We start from the raw sequence: 19,834 nt of genomic DNA, 5'->3' as shown, positions 1-19,834 counted from the left end.
TGATTGTAAAATCTAACTATCACAGTAAACTGCCATTGTTCTTGGAAGTTGCCTATGTGTCCAGCAATAAGGGAAAGCTGAATTCAGCACATCATTCATGAAATGTCCATACAGCCATGAAAAAATCATTGTGACGAATGTTCAGCATTGAAAAGGCTAATGCTATAATATTAACTTAGAAAGGAAAAGAAATGCAATGAAATAAAAATGAAGCCATTGCTTGGCAGTGATAGAATTGTGGAGATTTTTCACTTGCCAAAATTCCTGTAACTTCACTTTCTAACATTTTAAGTTTTTATTTTTAAAGTAAATATGGGATTGAACAATTTATGCATGATCTCACATTATTGTATGCTAATTTTGGGGGGGGATAAGAATATTTGAGCGTAACTTAGCCTTTCTGTATAAATGGTTTCCAAATAAAATCTCAAATTCCCGGGGTTATGCACCGCATCAACCGATTCCACTAGGTGGCAATGTCACAGTAAGCAGCATTGGAGAATTTGCTGGAATTACTCAGTACATTGAATGATTCCTAAGTTTTTAAAGTATGTGTTTTTAAAGTTCATATTTATAAAATATTATTTATATTGATATTTACATTCCTTTTAAGTCTCAAGAATGTAATGCATTTTATAGTTCTCTTTTAAAATTTAAAACGAAAAAAGTTAATTCCCTTGACTGGGAGAACTCAGTTCTCCGCTACTTCTTTGCCTCCTCAATCCTTTTCCACTTTCAAAACTAATAATGAAACTACAACAAGTGATATTTTTGAGCATATTTTCTGACTGAGTCCTTGTGCTAGAACTTTATATACAATATTTCATTTACTCTTGCAGAGTAGGTTGTATTCTACCCATTTTACAGAAGAAACAGAGGCCAAAGGAAGTCTGGGTAATTTACCAAAAGTCACATGGTTATTATCTGCCAGAGCATGAATTCAGGTCCAGTCTCTTTGGTTAAATTATTATGTTGGTAAATTGGTAAATAAGCAAATAAAGGAGTAGATAAATAAATAAAATAGATAGGTAGATGGATGATAGATAAGTAAATGGATTGCAGGAGTCATTTGCCCATTGTAGAATAATAATAATAATAATAAACCAGGTACAAGAAAAAAGTTAAAAATAAAACTAAAAATTGGCAAGGATGAAAAATTAGCCATGTTCTCATAATGCCAAGATGTGTCAATCCTTTGGCACATTTCCTTTGAGTGTATATGTGCGTATATGTAAGTGGGTATCTAGCCATCTAATTCAGGTCATATTAAATATAAAAGATTATGATTAAATAAAATACATACTAAATCATCTGAGAATTTCCCCATTTTATTAAAAATTACGTGAAAGCTGGACTAGTAGATTTATAATATTCTTTCACATTCTAATGTACTATATTTTATTTAACCATTCTACTATTGAATTTAGCAGTTTCCTCTAAAAATTGTATGTTAAACAAATTTCTGCCACATCATTTATTAAGTCATTCATCCCTTCCTCCATTGATTTGTGAAGATGTTTTATTAGATACAGAAGACTTTTTTTTTAAAGATTTATTTTTAAAATTTATTTTTCTTCCCTTCCCCCCATTGCCTGCTCTCTGAGTCCATTCGCTGTGTGTACTTGTGTCCACTTGCATTCTTGTCATGCAGCACCAGGAAACTGTTGCTTTTTTTGTTGCATCAGCTTGCTGCATCAGCTTTCCATGTGTGCGATGCCACTCCTGGGCAGGCTGTGCTTTTTTTGCATGGGGTGGCTCTCTGCGCAGGGCACACTCCTTGCTCATGGGGCACCCCTATGTGGGGGACACCCCTGCGTGACATGGCATTCCATGCGCGTGGCAGTGCGTGGGCCAGCTCACCACATGGGTTAGGAGGCCCTGGGGATTGAACCCTGGACCCTCCATATGGTAGGCAGATGCTCTATCAGTTGAGGCACAACCACTTCCCAGAAGACTCTTATTTTTTTTTTTAAGATTTATTTTTATTTATTTAATTCCCCTCCCCTCCCCCGGTTGTCTGTTTTTTTTCTGTGTCTTTTTGCTGCGTCTTGTTTCTTTGTCCGCTTCTGTTGTCGTCAGCGGCACGGGAAGTGTGGGCGGCGCCATTCCTCGGCAGGCTGCTCCCTCCTTCGCGCTGGGCGGCTCTCCTTATGGGTGCACTCCTTGTGCGTGGGGCTCCCCTACGCGGGGGACACCCCTGCTTGGCAGGGCACTCCTTGCGCGCATCAGCAGTGTGCATGGGCCAGCTCCACACGGGTCAAGAAGGCCCGGGACTTGAACCGCGGGCCTCCCATGTGGTAGACGGATGCCCTAACCACTGGGCCAAAGTCCATTTCCCTTTTTTTAAGATTTATTTCTCTCCCCTCCCTCCCCACCCCGGTTGTCTGTTCTCTGTGTCTATTTGCTGCGTCGTCTTTGTCTGATTCTGTTGTTGTCAGCTGCACAGGAATCTGTGTTTCTTTTTTGTTGTGTCATCTTGTTGTGTCACTTCTCCATGTGGGCGGCGCCATTCCTGGGCAGGCTGCACTTTCTTTCACGCTGGGCGGCTCTCCTTACGGGGCACACTCCTTGCGCGTGGGGCTCCCCTACGCGGGGGACACCCCTGCGTGGCAGGGCACTCCTTGCATGCATCAGCACTGCGCATGGGCCAGCTCCACACGGGTCAAGGAGGCCCGGGGTTTGAACCGTGGACCTCTCATGTGGTAGGTGGACGCCCTATCCACTGGGCCAAGTCCGTGGCCCCCAAAAGACCCTTAACATTCCAAGAAGTATAGTATTTCAGAATTGGACTTTGTAGTCAGCAAAACTGGGTTCAAGTCCTGGCTCTGTAATTTATTTGGTGATTCAGCTTGGGCAAGTTAATTAACCTATCTAATCCTCCATGTTCCCATCTATATTAGCTTGCCAAAGGCTGCTGATGCAAAAATACCAGAAATGGGTTGGCTTTTATAAAGGGGTTTTATTTGGGGTAAAAGCTTACAGTCCCAAGGCTGTGAAAATGTCCAAATCAAAGCGTCATCAGAGATGCTTTCTCACCAAAGTCAGATCACAGGAGACCCTGGAGTCCTGCCATGAGGTGAGGCAAGATGGCAGGTCTGCCAATTTCTCTGTACTTTCTCCTGAAGCTCAGCTGTGGGTGATCAGGCGTCTGTCTCTGGGCTTTACCTCCTTGAGCCTCTGGGGCTTCTTATTATATAATTATAATATAAAGGAAACACAATATAGGTATTTCCATTGGCAAATTTGTGTGCCTCTGGAAAGTTACAGATTAACCAGCATCCAAGATTTAAGGCTTATTGCAAGTAGTACAAACATCAACCCTTAAATCTGCAAATGGAGAGAGACCATTTGGGAGCTATTTCAAGGTGTATCTCTTTTGTTCCATTGATCTCCATCCTTTCTTTGCCAGTTTAAATTATTGAAATTTTAGATTGCCCATTCATCTGTTAAGGCAATCCCCCACATTAATCTTCATTTTGAAATTTTACTTAGCAGCTCTAACCTATTATTCTTCCAGAAATTTGAATACATTTTAAGCCTCTCCAATTGCTTCCCTGATGTCACCATTTGGGTTTCTAAGAAGTAGGTCATACTTCACATTCCCAAACCCAACATCCTTCTCAGTAACAGTCAACACAGCCCCTCCATTTGCTGAGATTGAAAACTGTGGAATCACCCACCCTTTTTCTCTCATATCTCACGCCCAGTCCATCATGAAATCCTGTAGACTGTTTTTCCACAGAGACCCATAACCCAATCACTCCCACTTCCTCTACTTCAGACCCTGCTCAAGCCCCGCTATTTCTTGCTTGAAAAATTGTCCTAGCCTCCTAAATTGTCTTCCTGCTTCCAACCTTGTCCCTACAGAGTGCTCTCCACACAGGAGTCAGAGTGATCCTTTTAAAATCTGTCGGGTTTCATCAGTCCTCTGCTCAAAACTCTTCACTGGCTTCCCATCTCGGTGATTCAGAATAAAATTCAAAGTCCCTATATGATTCACTGCCCACCCACCTATTACTGCTCTCACCCCATTTCCTTTCCCTTCCTTCAGCCTGCTCTTGCTACGTGATTTCCTGACCCCCTTGCTGGTCCTTTTACATACCAGACAGACCTCCACTTCAGGGCCTTGGTTCTTGCTTCCACACGTTTCACGCCTTCACTTCTTTCAGGTCTCAGAACCTGATAAATGTTACCTTCTCAGTGAGGCTTTCCTTGAACTCCCTATGTAAAGGAGCACCCCCACCACCACATTCCCTGTGCTTCTTTATAACCTTTAATTTTTTCCATAGCACTCATTATCCTTTGACATTTCAAAAAATCACTTATTAATTATTGTCTTGTCCTCACTCACCACTAGGGAAATATCTTTGTGACACTGGGTTAGGCGAAGGTTTCTTACATAACAGCACCAAAAGCAGGAGCCATAAAAGAAAGAAATGATATATTGAACTACATCAAAATTAAGAAGTTCTCATCAAAAGACTGCCAGGACAATAAAAAGACAGGCCGGGGGGGGGGGCAGGGGGGGGTGCTGGGAGGGGGAATATTTGCAAACAAATATTTGCAAACAAATATTCCCAACAAAGGACTTATAACCAGGATATATAAAGAATTCTCAAAACTCATTAATAGGAAAATAAACAACTCAGTAGAAAATTTGGAAAAGGATTTGAACAGACACTTCACCAAAGATGTAGGTATGGCAAAGAGCACATGGAAAGGTGCTCAGCATCGTTAGTCATTTGGGAAGTATAAATTCAAACCATAATGAGATACCGCTACATACTTACTAGAATGCCTAACATTTAAAAAGATGGGCCATACTAAGTGTTGGTTCATTGAGGATGTGGGGCAACCAGGACTCTTGCACGCTGCTGGTGAAATGTAAAATAGTACAACCACATTGGAAAATATTTTGGCAGGTTCTTCAAATGGTCAACATTCTTGCCATGTGATCCTGCATCTCACTCTTAAGTATTTATCCAAGGAATGGAAGCCTATGTCCATACAAAGCTGCATAAATGACTGCTCATAGCAATTTTGTTTGTAGTAGACCAAAACTGGAAACAATCCAAATTTCAGTCAATATGTGAATGGATAAACAAGTGCTGATATAGCCATACAGTGGAATACTACTCAGCCATATAAAGGGATAAAATATTGCTATCAACAACAACATAGATCAATCCAAAAATAATTATGCTGAGTGAAAGAAGCCAGGAGAAAAGATCACACTGTATGAATCCATTTATATTAAACTATATAAATACAAACTCATCTCTAATAATAGAAAGCAGATCAGTGTTTGCCTGAGGATGGGGAAGTAAAGAGAGGTAAGAGGAAGGAATGACAGAGGGCATGATGAAACTTTGGGGAATGAAGGGTACATTCATTACCTTGATTATGGAGGAGGTTTCACAGGTGCAAACATATATCAAACTTTATGAGATTTGCACTTCAAATAGGTGTTTATTGCATGTCAGTATACCTCAGGAAAGCTGCCAATAAAAGGTCTCTACAATTTTAATTAGGAGCTATTACTTACATAAATTAATTTGGAAAAATACTTTTAACTATTCATCCTATGCAAAATTTTGGTATTATTTCCATTCTTTTTATTTTTTTTAACGGTTTATTTATTTATCCCCACCCCCACCCCACCCATGGCTCCATTGTCTGTCTGCTCAACTTCTCTAGGAGGCACCGGGAAACGAACCCAGGAACTCCCACATGGGAGGCAAGTGCCCAACCACCAGAGCCACATCTACTGCCTGCTGGCTGCAGCATCTTCTGGCTGAGGGGTCTGCTGGCTGTGGCATCTGGTCATCTTTTCTAGGAGGCTGGGAACTGAACCCGAGACCTCCCATGTGGGAGATGGGAGCCCAACTGTTTGAGACACATCCACTCCCTCAATTCTTTTTAAATATTATCTGTCTCTTAGTGTGTATATCCTAATTACAGTTCTGATCAGACAGGATCCAGTCATTTCTTATTAAGGTTTTTTCATGGGTAGTTTTCCTTTTTCTTTTTGAATTGAGATATAATTCACATGCCATAAAATTCATCACTTTAACATGGACAATTTCATGGGTTTTAGTATAGTCACAGAGCTGTGTAATCATGACCTCTATCTAATTCCAGAACATTTTCATTACTCCATAAAGAAACCTTTACTTTTTAGCAAGCAATGCCTGTTGACCTCCATCAGCCCCTGCCAACCACTAACTACTTTATTTCTTTATGGATTTGCCTAAGCGGACCATTTCTTACCAGTGGATCATATAATAGGTGGCCTTTTAACTGTCTTCTTTCACTTAGTGTATGTTTCCAAGGTTCAACCATGTTTCAGCATATACCAGCAGTTAATTCCTTTTATAGCTATGTAATATTCCATTCTACGAATATACCACATTTCGTTTATCCATTCGTCAGGTGATGGGTATTTAGATTATTTCCTCCTTTTGGCTATTATGAATAAGCTACTATGCACATTTGTGCTTAAGTTTTTATGGGGACATAAGATTTCTATTCTCTTGGTTATATACCTAGGAGTAGAATTGCTAAGTCATACTGTAACTCTATATTTAACTTTTGGAGGAACTGCCAAACTGTTTTCCAAAACATCTGCACCATTTTACATTCTGTACAGCAGAATGTATATAGGTTTAAATTGCTCTATATCCTTGTCAGCACATGCTATTGTCCATCCTTTTTTTTATAGCCACCCTATTGGGTGTGACGTGGTGTCTCATTGTGTTTTTACTTGTATTTCCCTAATTACTGATGATGCAAAGCAGTTTTTCATGTATCTATTGGCCATTTTTATATCTTCTTTGGAAAAAATGTGTATTCAAGTCCTTTGCTCATTTTTTTAAAAATTGGGTTGTTTGCTTTTTTATTATTAGTCCTTTATATATTTTGGATACTAGATCCTTATCAGATATATTACTTGCAAATATTTTCTCCTATTCTGCAGGCTGTCTTTTCACTTTCTTAATATTGTCCTTTGAAACATGAAAGTTTCTTAAAAAATATTTTTTCTTTATTAGTTATTTCATTCAACATGATGTCTTCCAGATTCAACCATGCTATCACATGTATCAGGACTTCATTCCTTTTTATGGCTGAATACTATTCCATTTTAGGTATATACCACATTTTGCTCATCCATTCATTAGTTGATGGACACTTGGGTTGAACCCACCTTTTGGCAATTGTGAATAATGCCACTATGAACATTGGTATGTAAATATCTGTTTGAGTCCCTCCTTTCAGGTCTTTTCACAGTCCTATAAGTGGGATTACTGGATCATATAATAGTTCTATACTTAGCTTTTTAAGGAACTGCCAAACTGTTTTCCACAACACCTGCACCATTTTACTTTCCCACCAGTAATGAATTAACATTTCTGTTTCTCCACATTCTCTCCAACACTTGTTATTTTCATTTTTTAAAAAATGGCAGCCATTTTAATGGGTGTGAAATGGTATCTCATTGTGGTTTTGCTTTGCGTTTTCCTAATGGCTAATGATGTTGAGCATCTTTTCATGTGCTTACTGGCCATTTGTATTTGTGTACCTTCTTTGGGGCGATGTCTATTCAAGTTTTTTGCCCATTTTTAAATTGGGTTGTTTGACTTTTTGTTGTTAAGTTGAAGGATTTCTTTATGTATTCTGGATATTAAACCCTTGCCAGAGAGGTGGTTTCTCTCATGTGTACATTATTGTTTTACTTTCATGATAAAGTTCTTTGAGGCACAAAAGTTTTTTATTTTGACAAGGTCCAATTTATCTTTTTTTCCCCCTTTTTGTTGCTTGCACTTTGGGTGTAAAGTCTAAGAAACAATTACCTAACACAAGGTCCTGGAAATATTTCCCTACATTTTCTTCCAGTAGTTGGATAGTTCTGGCTCTTATATTTAGGTCTTGAGCCCATTTTGAGTTGATTTTTGTATATGGTATAATGTAGGAAAAAGTCTTTTTTTTAAATTAGAGAAGTTGTGGATTTACAGAACAATCAGGCATAAAATACAGGATTCCCATTTATCACCCTGATTTTAATACCTTGCATTGGTGTGGTACATTTGTTATAACTGATGGAAGCCCATTTTTATAATTGTACTCTTATATTTAGGCCTTTGTTTCATTTTGAGTTATTGTGTATAGTGTGAGTTAGGGATCCAAATTCATTCTTTTGCTAGTGGATATCAGTTGTCTCATCATCATTTGTTGAAAGACTATTCTTTCCTCATTGAATGGTCTTGGAAGCCTTGTTGAAGATTAATTGACTGTAGATGTATGGGTGTATTTCTAGAATCATCATGCTATTACATTGACCTATATGTCTGTTATTCCGGGTCTCTTGTATTTTCATATGAATGCTAGGTTCAGTTTGTCAATTGCTGCCAAAAGCCACCTAAGAGGGGATTGTGTTAATTCTATAGCTTACTTTGGAGAGTACTGCCATCTTAACAGTTTTAGTTCTTCCATTCCATGAACCCAGATGTCTTTCCATTTATTTAAGTATTCTTTATTTTCTTTCAGTAATTTTTATTAGTTTTCAGTGTAGAAATATTGTACTTCTTTTAAGTTTATTCCTAAGTATTTTATTCTTCTTGATGCTACTGTAAATGGAATTGTTTTCTAATTTCACTTCCAGATTGTTCATTGCTAGTGTATGAAATGTGACTGATTTTTGTGTATTGACCTTATATCCTGAAAACTTACTGAACTTCCTTATTAATTTAATATTTTTTAAGCTCCTTTAAGATTTTCTCTATATAAAATCACATCATCTGCAAATAGAGGTAGGTTTATTTCTTTCTTTCCAATCACGATATCTTGTCTGTATTGCTGTGTCTTGCCTAGTTACCCTGGCTTGAACCTTCCATACGATGTTGAATAGAAGTTACAAGAGTAGACATCCTTTTTATGTTCCTGATCTTAGCAGGAAAGCTATCAGTTAAAAGGGGTTTGTGTGTGTAAAACCCTTTAGTAAGCTGAGGAATTTCCTTTCTATTCCTAGTTTGTTGAGGGTTTATATCATGGAAGAATGTTGGATTCTGTCAGATTTTTTTCTGCATCTTTTGAGACAATCATGTAGTTATGTGTTTTATTCTTTTGTTATGGTGTATCACATAAACTGACCTTCAGAGGCTAAACCAAACTTGCATTTCTGGAATAAATCCTACTTGATCATGATGTATATATGTTCCTGGATTCAGTTTGCTAGTATTTTGTTGTGGGTTTTAAGTCTATATTTATAAGGGATATGAGCGATCATTTTATTTTCTTGTTTGTCTTTGTATGAGTTTGGTATGCGGGCAATGTTGGCCTCATAGAATAAATTATGAATTATTCCCTCCTCTTCTACTTACAGGAAGAGTTTGTTAAAAATTGGTGTTAATTCTTTCTAAACATTCTGTAAAATTCACCAGTTGAAGCAAATTGGGCCTGAAGGAAGATTGCTGTTGTTGTTTGTGTGTGTGTGTGTATGTGTGTGTGTGTGTGTGGTTTTTTAACTAAGTTAATCTCTTTGTGTATTACAGACAGGTCTATTCAGATTTTATATTTCTTGTTGAGTCAGTTTGGGTAGTTCGTGGGTTTGGTAGGAATTTTTCAATTTCATCTAGGTTATCTAATTTGCTTGCATCAAATTGTTTATATTACTCTTAGATAATCCATTTTATTTCTGTAATGTTTGGTAAAAATATCCTTTCCTTCATTCCTGATTTAGCAATGTGAGTATTTTTCTTTTTTTCTTGGTAAGTTTAGCTAACCTTTAATTAATTTTGTTAATATTTTCAAATGACCAACTTTCATTTTCATTTCTTTTATTTCTCTCTATATTTCTCTTCTCTCATTTCTTTTCTCTCTAAATTTTATTATTTACTACTTTTTGCTTGCTTTCTGCTTATAGTTAAGGAGGTAATTATAATCCCTAATGCAACCACTAAAAAAATGACTAGCAGATATAGTACAAGAAGCTAAAAAGGAATAAAATGGTACACTAGAAAACATCTGTTTAACACAAGAGTAGTCATTAATAGAAGGACAGAGGAGCACAAAAGATATAAGATATATAGAAAACAAACAGCAAAATGGCAGACCTAAATCCTACCTTATCAGTAATTATATTGACTGTAAATGAATTAAACAGTAAAATTAAAATGTAGAGATTAGAAGAATGCATTGAAAAGTAATCTATTACATGTTGTCTATAAGAGACACACTTTAGATTCAAAGGCACAAATAGGTGGAAAATAAAATGATGGAAAAAGATATACCATGTAAACAGTAACCAAAGGGAGCTGGAGTAGATTGTTATAGTTAAGACAAAAACTGTTTCTTAACTATAACAATCTAGTTCAGATAATACCAACTAAATTTCAATACTATACAAAAACTTTTTCCTTTATAGCTCCATCCCATCTCTCCTCCTCTCTGCTATTATTGCCATGCATATACATCTTTTTATGTTGCATGCCCATTAACACAGATTTATAACCATTGCTTTATGCAGTTGTCTTATAAATAATATAGGAGAAAAAAAGTGCTCCAAACAAAAAATACATTTATAGTGACATACTTACCTTTCTAGTACCTCTACCAGTACTCTAATTCTTATTGAGTCAAGTTATAACTCTGCCTTAGCTTTCATTTCCTGCATGCACAGAGCCCTAAGGTTATCCAGAGGTGAGAGCTTAGAGCCTTCTCAGTTCTTTCCTGAGCATTTACAGAATTCTGGGAATGCACACAGTCCTACACATACATGTGGCCTTCTAAATCGCCAGCAATATGTCAGAACTTGTTGAAGGCCCCTGCAGATATCTCATTCCCCAGTGTTTCCTTTTAAGTTTTGGTTAGCCTACTGTTTGCCTCAATTGCCATCACAACTGCAAGCAACCACAATGTTAAACATTGTCTCTGATAGTTTTTGGCCAAAGTTCCCAGGGAAAAGGCTGTTCACACTGTACTCTGAATCAGGTCAAATAATGACGGCTTGCAAGTGGGATCTTCCCGAGAACCACTAGAGAGGTCCAGTAATAATTCTCTGGGATGATCATTCTCAGGCAGTGGGATTTTGAGGAGCTCTAACCCTGTATTTCCCTCTCCAGTGGCTGCCTGGTAACTTAGTTAGATGCTGTAATGAAAAATGACTGTGAACTTCCTGGTAGTCCAAATATACAGGGAAAAACAAGTGGGTATCAGAAGGAAATGCAGACACACTGTCAGCTGGAGACTTGCCTGTTAATGATTAGGTCTTTAAACCTAAAAGGATGACTAGACTGTGGCTGAAGCAGAGCAAAGTTATTAACAGCTTGAAGGGCAGTTGATGCTATAGTTTTCCACAAAGGGCACTCTAATACTCCTCGTCTGTGAAAGAATTATCTGGCAGTGATGGTACTGAGGTACTTTTCATATCTGGTAGTGAAAGCTCATTTTAACGCTATGTATTTATGTCAAACATAAGATTTCAGAAGTCTCCATGTGAGTCATTGTATGGAGAATTCCTTCATATTGTGTAAGAAGCAACGGTTGCTTGGATCAGAAAATCAGATAGAATCTTAGACTTGAAGTCTGAGAAGGGTTTCTAGCTTCCCAAGGGATCTGACACAAAGAGAAAATTCAGGAAGCATTGAGATGAATGTTCTAATGACTCCTTGGGATGAATTAGATTATTCCAAGAGTTTTTTCTTGTTCAAGTGTAGTAGCAAAGATAAAGCATCAAAGTGTTACATAAAACCTTATTGAATCCTCTGATGTATTTTATTTTTAAGGGTTATATTTGGCTTTTTAAATAATTTTTAAATTTCAAAAAGCTGAATGTAATTATGATATCCTGGATGAGATCCTGAAAGAGAAAAAGGACATTAGGGAAAATTAATGAAACCTAAATAGAATATATGGAGTTTAGTTAGTAGCAGTGTACCAATCTTGCTTCGTTAGTTGTGACAAAAGTATCATGGCTATGTGAGATGTTAACAATAGGGGAAACTAGACATGTGTGTATAGGAACACTGTATTATCTCTGCAACTTTTCTGGAAATGTAAAACTATTCTAAAATAAAAAGTTTATTTAAATTTTAAAATCAAGGGAAGAACTTTCATCTCAAGCTTAGACAAGTCACAACTTTGGCCTGAGCCTAGTGTTCAGGCCACGCAGTGTAACTAACCATCAACCACTACTACGTGTCAATCTCATCATGGTCCTGTTATTTTCAGTGGTGGGAAAAAAAAAATTCATGAAGGTTGAAACTGCAAGTCAAATATGTAAAATCATAAAACATGTAACTGATAAGACAGCAAAGTTTACATAAGGTATTGTGGAGAACAGAAAGTCATTGCAATTTCTTGAGTCGGGCTGATGTAGTAAAAGTCATAATTTAGGGATTTACTCTTTCAGCAGTTTGTAAAATTGGTTGAAGTTGGGGAGAAATCTGAACAGGGGGATCAGCAAAGAGGCAATGTGAAACTAGTGTCACAAGACTAAAACCCCCAAATGGAACTTATGGCGAGGGTTCCAAGCAATGTTAGTTATTCCGAGTGTCACACTGCTTGTCCCCAGGTGTCCAAAAGAGGTTCTTTTGGGATTTCAGTTTCTCACTCTTAAGACTCACTGCCTCCCATCATCAATATTTATTGAGCATTTATAGTGTACTAGGCACTATAGAACATACAGAAAGAGGTTCTTTTGGACACCTGGGGACAAGCAGACCCCACTTTGGAAATGAGTGCTTCAGGCAATCTTAGCTCAACGCCATTAGATATTTGAGTCTCAGAACCACTATCACTCCCTTTTTCCAAGTCTCCTGGCGCCTTGTGGTCAGGACTGTATTGTGCCACCTTTGTTTCTCTTGCAGCAGTGCAGTGCTTGTTTGATAATCATGCTTAGTCAACGTTTCTTTTTTCTTTTAATTTTCCCCCATCTCAAAAGGATTTAAAACTTTTTCCTTGGAAATGATTGTAAATAGAAAAGCTACAAGAATAAGAGAGGTACACAGAACACCATAAACTCTTGTTAAACCTATCGTTAAACATTTTGCCTCATTTGTTTAATCATTTGTGTGTGCTCTAGATAGACAGAGAGGTAGGTAGGTAGATCAGTCGATAAGTAGATACATAGATAAATGATAGTGTTTTAGTTTGCTAAAAGCTGCTAGGAGCAAGATACCAGAAATGGATTGGCTTTTACAATGGAAACTTTTTTTTTTTTTTTTTGCAAGAAAGTCTGTTCTTTTTACTGATCACAACGTTGGTTCCACTCTCCATGGGATAACTCCAAAATAGCCATAAAAAAAAAAATTCCAATACTTTGTGCACATGATACATTTTCCTTCATTTTGGGGCACTACTATATAGAAAACATGTTAAAATTAACAGCTGATATTAATGAAGTACTATCAATTTATTTCAGATTCAAACTAGTAAAGTAGGTGACTGATAAACAGAAATAGCTAATAGGCAAATGTCACAAGTTTCAAATTTTATTTGTAACTTAATTGATTAAGACCCATCTCCTCAGTCTAGCTTAATTTTCCCTAGCTATAAAATGATTATTTCACCTCCTTGGCCTGGGGGTCAGAGGAAAGTAATAGATAAGGTAAAATAAAGAGATGTAAGTGAAGATGCATTATTATATTGTCCCAAATATGTACATGAATAATCTTTTCTCTTTGAAAAAAAGACCACAAGGCCTTCATTGCACTTTTATTTGAATGTAATACTTGGGACAAATTTCCAAAAGGGCCAATATTTCCCAATTTATCTGAGGTCATAATAGAACATCAACAAAACAGTTTTTGGTATTTCAGTTTCTCACTCTTAAGACTCACTGCCTCCCATCATCAATATTTATTGAGCATTTACAGTGTACTAGGCACAATAGAAGATACAGAAAACATTGTCCCTGTTCTTGAGGAGCTTACATTCTAAAAGAAACAAAATACACCTCTTTTAAAATGGTATTTCTGTTTGGTGTTTTCTGCAAGATACTGAGGAAATAGTCTGTAGGGTGAACTTGGGGTATAACTTAGTCCCATCTTTATTTAGAGAATAGAGGAAGAGAAAGGATTTAAAGGCAGACAATGACAGACCATTCAAGATATTAGTAGGGCTTAAAGGGAGATAGGTGAACGTAATCTCATCAACTAAGGAGAGAATTGCTACAGAAAAGAGGATGAGGGAAATTGTTTGTGGGATGCAAGCAAAGGAAGTAGGGTAGTTTCTTAGACATTGAGTGGAGCCAGAAAGATCATGCGGCCTTTTTCCAAGAACACGGCCACCAAGAAGGAATGGTTGGTGACAGGACAGAAGGTTAAAAAAAAGGAAGGTAATCCTTTGCACCTGACAAATAGAATAAAGGATCAAAATCGAAGGCAGGCTACAAGAGTATCAAGAAATTCTTGAAAACCAAAAGTGGAAGCACAAAACTTACAGTTAATGCTACCCAACATTCATGATGGGCCAAGAACATTGTGGCTTGTGGCTTCCTAAGTTAGAAAATGCCATATACCAAAAATTTAAATGGAACACATTACTTTTAAACAATTGACAGCGCCCCCCAATAGAAATGGATCTGGGGCGGTGAAGAAGGAGTGTGGGAAAGGAGAATGGGACATGGTTGGGAACAGTAGTTACATGTGTAATATTTTTGTTGTTATAATAAACTTTGTGTTTAAACTTGATAAAAGCCTATTAGCTGCCAAAAGGGAAGAAGGAATAAATTTCCAAAAATGTTCAATTTCTTTTAGAGAAGTTTCAAAACCAAAAGACTAATTTACATGAAAAGCTGTGGAGAAAGTAGTTGAAAAGTCCATTCATAAAACTTTTATTCCACTTACATCAACTTAATACACGTAATCTTAACAATTGTGCTTGGATTGTTCATGAAAATTTCATAAGACATTAAACAAAGCTAGCCATCATCAACTTATTTCCCTGTTAACTATTTTTACAGCACATGCATGTTAGGCAAGTGTCAAAAAAAAAAAAAACCCACAAAAGCAAAAAACCTAAAAAATGTTTAAATACATGTTTTTTTTGTTTTGTTTTACTGCTGTGCTTGATACATGAAGTAATGGATATCAAGCAACTCATTTTTTACTGCATCGTTACTTGTACATTTGTTCAACATAGGTTGCCTAAAACATTTAAATACAAATAAAATGAGTGTAGCAAAAATAATGAAAGCAACAGCAGGCAACTTTACAAGTAATAGAATGTGAACCGTTTCTGCCCTTCTCCAGAGTAAATTGGGTTACAACTTTGTCTAAAAGGAACACTTCTGCAGCTGTAGTCAAAGGTGTGCCACTGAGATTATGTATTCCATAGATACACATGATTCGACATGTAATATCCATGGGATATCTATTTCTACCAAGCCCTGAAAGTGCTACAAACCTTAAAGTACCCAAATAACGACATTGTGACTGGAACCAATTATCCCTTTTACCTCTCACAAGGACAAACCAATATGTAGGCAGTTTTCTTTGCTTAGACATGGAAGCAGTTTCAACACTGGCCTTTGTGAAGCCACAATGTACCCAAAGTCCTAAGCCAAACATTGATAACTTATATAAAAATTCCACATCCCCATATTGACCACTTCAAGATGAAAACAGATAATTCCCTAAATGTTAACTGGCTCTACTCCCCTAATATCAAACATAAAAAACACATGGGAAATACAGAAATTCCAATAGAAGTAACATGAATCTGTCATAAATCGTAAACAAAAAACTATTTGTGGGACAGCATGGATGACAAATGGTCTACTGTGTAAATTTTACATTGAGGCAGACAAAGTTGGAAGGTCAGTTAATTTTCTTCTCCTCCTGCTTCAGCTTCATCTCCTTGGGTATCTGATGTCCAAAATGTCAAGTTGTCTCTCAGTAATTGCATTATTAGCGTGCTATCTTTGTATGACTCTTCACTTAATGTATCAAGTTCAGCAATGCCTTCATCAAAAGCTGTCTTTGCAAGAAAGCAGGCTTTCTCCGGGGAGTTCAGAATCTCATAATAGAACACAGAAAAGTTAAGGGCCAGTCCCAATCTGATAGGACGCGTTGGTTGCATTTCCTTTTTGCTGATTTCAAATGCTCCTTGGTATGCTTGTTGTAACTGATCCACAATCCCTTTCTTGTCATCACCAGCAGCAACCTCAGCCAAGTAATGGTAGTAGTCTCCTTTCATTTTCAAATAGAAGACTTTGCTCTCTGCTTGTGAGGCTTTGGGGACCAAAAACTTTTCCAAAAGAGGCAGTACATCATTGCAGATATCTCTTAGCTCAGTCTCAATTTTCTCTCTATATTCTCGAGCCATCTGCTGTTTTTTCTCAGCACCTTCTGTCTTTTGCTCAGTACTTGAGACGACCCTCCAAGATGACCTACGAGCTCCTACAACATTTTTATAAGCAACAGAGAGAAGATTCCTCTCCTCACTGGATCATTCAGCTCCTTGCTCAGTTACAGACTTCATGCAGGCTGCTGTGTCACCATATCACTCAGCCTGCTCGGCCAGTTTGGCCTTCTGTACCAGCTCATTTTTATCCACGACTGGATGTTCTGTGTCCGGAGTAGGTGGCCGCGGACAGACAGGGCTCAGCAGTCTCTGGGCGGCAGCATCGTGAGGCAGATCTCGCAGCTCACCTACAATGGGAACTTATTATCTAATGAGCTTAAAGTTCTGAAATCCTGAAGGGGTCCAAATCAAGGCATCAGGCACGCTTTCCCACTGAGCTGTAGCTGTGGGCGATCAGGCACGTGGCAGGGAACAGTGGAGGTGTCTGCTCATCTCTCTCCTTTCCTCCAGGCCTTGTTGCTTTTAGCTTCTGGCTAAAGAGTATGGCTTCCTCTAGCTTCTGTGTTCTGTTGACTCCAGCTTCTGGTTCTCGGAGACTTCTTTTTCAGCTTCTGGGTTCCTCTCTGTCTCCCAAGCCTTCTTTCTGTGTCTGCAGCTTTTTCCCATTTATATAGGACTCCAGTAAGAGGATTAAGACCCACCCTGGGTCATGTAATCTAATCAACGACCCTTACCTGAAGTGATTTAATCAAAAGATCCTATCTACAATAGATTTAAATACATGGGAATGGATTAGCTTTAAGAACAGGTTTTCTGGGGTCCACAAAACCTTCAAACTGCCACAGATAGATATAAATATGAAACTGTGTATACCTAGTCATTTTGAACCATTTGAGAATAACTTATGTATACTATAGTTATCAACTTAAGTACTTTCACCCCACCAGTTTCTTGAATGGAACTCATCTCCAAGAACACCCTTTATTCTGGTTTATTCTATTCTGGTCTGACCTGTCCCACTGCCCACTAAGGCACAGGAGTGTAAAATCCAAAATTTCATTTGAGTTTCCAACTTTGCTGATTAGCTTTGAATTTGACTCAGTTGTTTAGCTGTTCTAAAAACTTGTTTGCCAAAAATAATACTGATCCCAATAATAGCAAATGCTAAGCTAGTATTTCTTACCCCACATCAGGTTCTGTTCTAAGCATTTTATATTTATTAATGCATTTGATCTTCATAAAAACCTCGTAGGGATGGATCATGTTATGCTCATTTTACATATGGGAAAATGTAGGGCACAGTGCTTAAATAATGTGCCCACGAATACACAGCTGATAAGGATGTGGAATCAGGACTTGAACCCAGGCTCCCAGATACTTTTTTAGTTAATCTAAATGTGTACACATGTGTTTGTGTGGGTAGTGAGCTTTACATTTCACAGTCTCGTCTCTAAAGATGATTCCACCCTATTTCTTATTATTGATTGCTTCTCATGGTTTCATGTTCCCCTGGGAGAGAAGGATTCATTTTCTTGATGTGTTTATTTTTCAGCTGAAGAAAAGGTGACTGGTCTCAAGAGCCCGGAAGAGAGGACTCAGAGGAGATTGTTTACACTAGGTGCTTCCACTCACCAGATGTTGAGTCTGTGGAAGATGAGCAGGATCTGATTACTTCAGTGGAAGCCTGATGAGGTTCCCAAACCACCAAGAGCCAAGAGGATTTGGAACCGTGGGGCCGCCTAATAAACAATTCACCCAAAGCATTTGAAACAAATCTGTCTTGCTGGAGTGTCTTCACATTTAGTGTTGCTTTCTCATCCAGCCTCGGGTGTGTTTAAGTGATCCCTCTGCTTCTCGCTCTAGAGCCCAGGGCTGACCTGAAAGTCTGGCTCCACAGAGAATTCTCTCCTCTCCGCCTGGGTCTGTCCTGTGTGACCCTGCTATTTTTTAGAGCCCCTGTGGGTTAATAACTACTATTTACTGAGTACCTTTTGCAAGCCAAGCATTATGGTGGGTGCTTGGCACGCATTCAGTCCTCACAACCACCCTGTAAGGTTGCACCTGGTATGTCCATTTTTCCATTAGGAATGGAAGCACAACAAGGTTGTGTGCTGCACGTAAGATCCCACAGTTGGGAGGACCAAATCTAAATCTAACTCCCAAACTCCTCTGTTCTAACATGGTGCTTTGTTTATGATTGCTCCAAAGATAATTACTCCATCATGTCCTCAGAGGTGTTACTTCCTCTCATTTATGGGAGTGGGGAAGGTGGTGTGTATGTGCAAAGGGTCTGCGAGGGAGGCCAGGGAGATGTTAGAGGCACTGAAGGATAACTGAATAATTTCCTAATTAAAATAACACTTTTCTTTCAGATCAGGGTTTGGTGAATTATGACCTGTGGGTCAAATCTGGCCCCCAGCCTCTTTTGTAAATAAAGTTTTATTGGAATACTGTCACCACACTCATTCCTTTATATATTGTCTACAGCTGCTTTCTCTCTCCAACAGCAGAGTTGCATAGTTGCTTCCGAAACCATATGATTGAACTGCAAAGCCTAAAATATTGACTATCTGCCCCTTCCAGAAAAGTTTGCAGATCCTGTTTTAGATGACTTAGGAAGAAAGCTGACTGTTTTCACGAAGGTCAATTTATTAATTTTTCTATTTGACTGAGAAGAACTACTTAATGCTTACTTATAATGCTCAGGTAATCACTGTGTTCTAATCACGGTGGTGGGGTGGGGTGGCTCTAGGAGGAAGGGGAAGAGGCAGGGAGTGGAGGGGACAGGTCTGGGCTTGTGGGTGCCCAGGCACCTCCTCACCCTAGACTCATCCCACACACGTCCTTCCTATTCCTTCTGCCAAATCAAGCTTCTGAAAATAACTCTTTGTTCATATACATCTTAGTGGCTTCCCACTTAAAACATGCTCAAATCCCAGCACCCTGGTCTGGAATTCAGAGACCATAACAATTTGATCCCTAATCATCTCTCTCTCCACCGCTTTTTCTTTCACTCTCTCTTAATTATCTTTGATTTTCTTTTATTTAAGCAGAAAAATACATCTATAATACTAGTAGATGTTGTATTTGACAACAGGAAGCCAGGTTGACATTTCTTATATTATGTCACTTTACCTGAAGAGAAAGATGTAAACAAAAGAAAAATTTATAAATGTATTAGTTACTTTTCCTGCAGTAGATATTATCTAATTGTATTTAGAAAAAATAATCCTAGCTAAGGATGTTTTTTTAAAAATTGTAATCTCATAAACTTTCTGCCGAGTTACTACGTATTTTTCATAAAGACCATTTTTAATAACCTCAGAGCGTTCCATCGTCTATATGTTTCAAAGTTTTCTTAATACATCCCCAGTTGTTGGGCATCAAAGGGTGGTCTTTTCATCCATTCCAACTCCTACAGAAAACCTGCATTTCCTGGAGTTTGTCTTTTCATTGTTTCCCACCTTTGCTCAGGCCATTTCCTTGCTTGGAAAGCATCCCGTGTTCCCTTTTTTCTTCTTCCTACCTTTCT

The 19,834-nt window shown here is 38.1% G+C and overlaps 1 protein-coding gene and 1 pseudogene across 3 annotated transcripts in view; one reads left to right on the top strand and one right to left on the bottom strand.

The window, feature by feature from the left end:
• SLC44A1 (solute carrier family 44 member 1) overlaps window positions 1-19,626 on the top strand; it is a 211,295-nt gene extending 191,669 nt beyond the window's left edge. For all 3 annotated transcript variants that reach the window (XM_071217085.1, XM_071217083.1, XM_071217084.1), the window contains one exon: window positions 17,855-19,626. In XM_071217085.1, the coding sequence (XP_071073186.1) occupies window positions 17,855-17,869 (15 nt within the window). In that variant the 3' untranslated portion in view covers window positions 17,870-19,626. The remainder of the gene's footprint in view (window positions 1-17,854) is intronic.
• LOC101419220 (14-3-3 protein zeta/delta pseudogene) lies at window positions 15,820-17,492 on the bottom strand (annotated as a pseudogene).
• Window positions 19,627-19,834: the final 208 nt, after the last annotated feature.

Source organism: Dasypus novemcinctus, chromosome 8, assembly GCF_030445035.2.
Source record: "Dasypus novemcinctus isolate mDasNov1 chromosome 8, mDasNov1.1.hap2, whole genome shotgun sequence".
In the NCBI taxonomy this organism is placed as follows: Eukaryota; Metazoa; Chordata; class Mammalia; order Cingulata; family Dasypodidae; genus Dasypus; species Dasypus novemcinctus.
The sequence above is the reverse complement of the archived record's forward strand: the minus strand, read 5'-3'. Positions and strand labels throughout refer to the sequence as shown.